This window comes from Tupaia chinensis, unplaced genomic scaffold (genome assembly GCF_000334495.1).
Source record: "Tupaia chinensis unplaced genomic scaffold, TupChi_1.0 Scaffold000335_1, whole genome shotgun sequence".
Lineage (NCBI taxonomy): Eukaryota > Metazoa > Chordata > Mammalia > Scandentia > Tupaiidae > Tupaia > Tupaia belangeri.
In genome coordinates this window covers 189,830-190,732 of record NW_006159829.1, presented here as the reverse complement: position 1 = coordinate 190,732, position 903 = coordinate 189,830, and the positions used below count along the sequence as shown (strand labels likewise).

General features: G+C 68.8%; 1 protein-coding gene across 1 annotated transcript in view; it reads right to left on the bottom strand.

Annotated features, from left to right (window-relative positions):
• The window catches only part of EPPK1 (epiplakin 1), a 26,341-nt gene that overhangs the window by 24,198 nt on the left and 1,240 nt on the right, over positions 1-903 (bottom strand). The window contains 2 exon segments of the mRNA XM_027773274.1: positions 1-2; positions 5-901. The exon segment at positions 1-2 is cut by the window's left edge and continues 1,528 nt beyond it. Coding sequence (XP_027629075.1) covers positions 1-2; positions 5-901 — 899 coding nt within the window.

Here is a 903-nt window from a genome sequence, read left to right as displayed (position 1 = left end):
TAGCCGGTGACGGCGCGCTCAGCCGACAGCAGCTTCGCATACACGTCGGGCCCGATGACGCCAGCCTGCAGCGCCTCCTCCACGGAGTACCTCTTGCTGTCCTTGGGGTCATTTTTTCCCTGCGCCTCCAGGAGGAGGAGGGCGGTGCCAGGCCTGAGAAGCCCCCTGCCACGGGCCTCGTGGATTCTGACCCGCTCCTGGGTGCCAGGCAGCAGCAGGCCCGCCACACAGCCCGTGCCCTGCAGGAACCTCCGCACTGTGCCCAGACTGCTCACGTCCTGCGCCGTGGCATGCCCACACTCCAGCTGCTCGTACAGCTTTTGGTCGATGATCCCGGCCGCGAGCAGCTCTCCGGCAGACACGGGGCCCCGCAGCCCGGTGAAGGCCGCCCTGGAGGTGGCTGTGGCTTGCTCGACGATGGCCTTCAGCTCGATGGCCAGCTCCTCCACTGGGAGGGCCCCTTCTTGGTGCCGCCTGGCCAGCACCACCCTCTTCTCCACGGGGACTGCCTCAGAGAGAAGTAGCTCCCAGAGAGACACAGGCCGGCCCCGGAACTTCCCCACGGAGACAGCAACGGTGGCTGCACTCAGGGCTTGCCGCATGCGGTGCTCAATGAACAGGGGCCCCGGCCTCTCTCCATGGGCGACCCCTGGGAGGGGCAGGAAGGCGAGCCCGGTCTCCAGGTCAGTGACGCAGCGGGCCAGCAGCTCCCCATAGCGCAGGTGTTCATGTGTGCGAGGGTCTAAGAAGCCTGCGACCTGCGACAGCTGCTGCTCCGTCCCCTCGTCCAAGCAGCCGGAGCGCACCGCAGCCTCCAGGGGCAGCCGGAGCCTGTGGGCCGGCCCCAGCAGCCCACCCGTGGCCAGCTGGGCATCCAGGAGCCGGCGTGACAGCGGCCTTGCC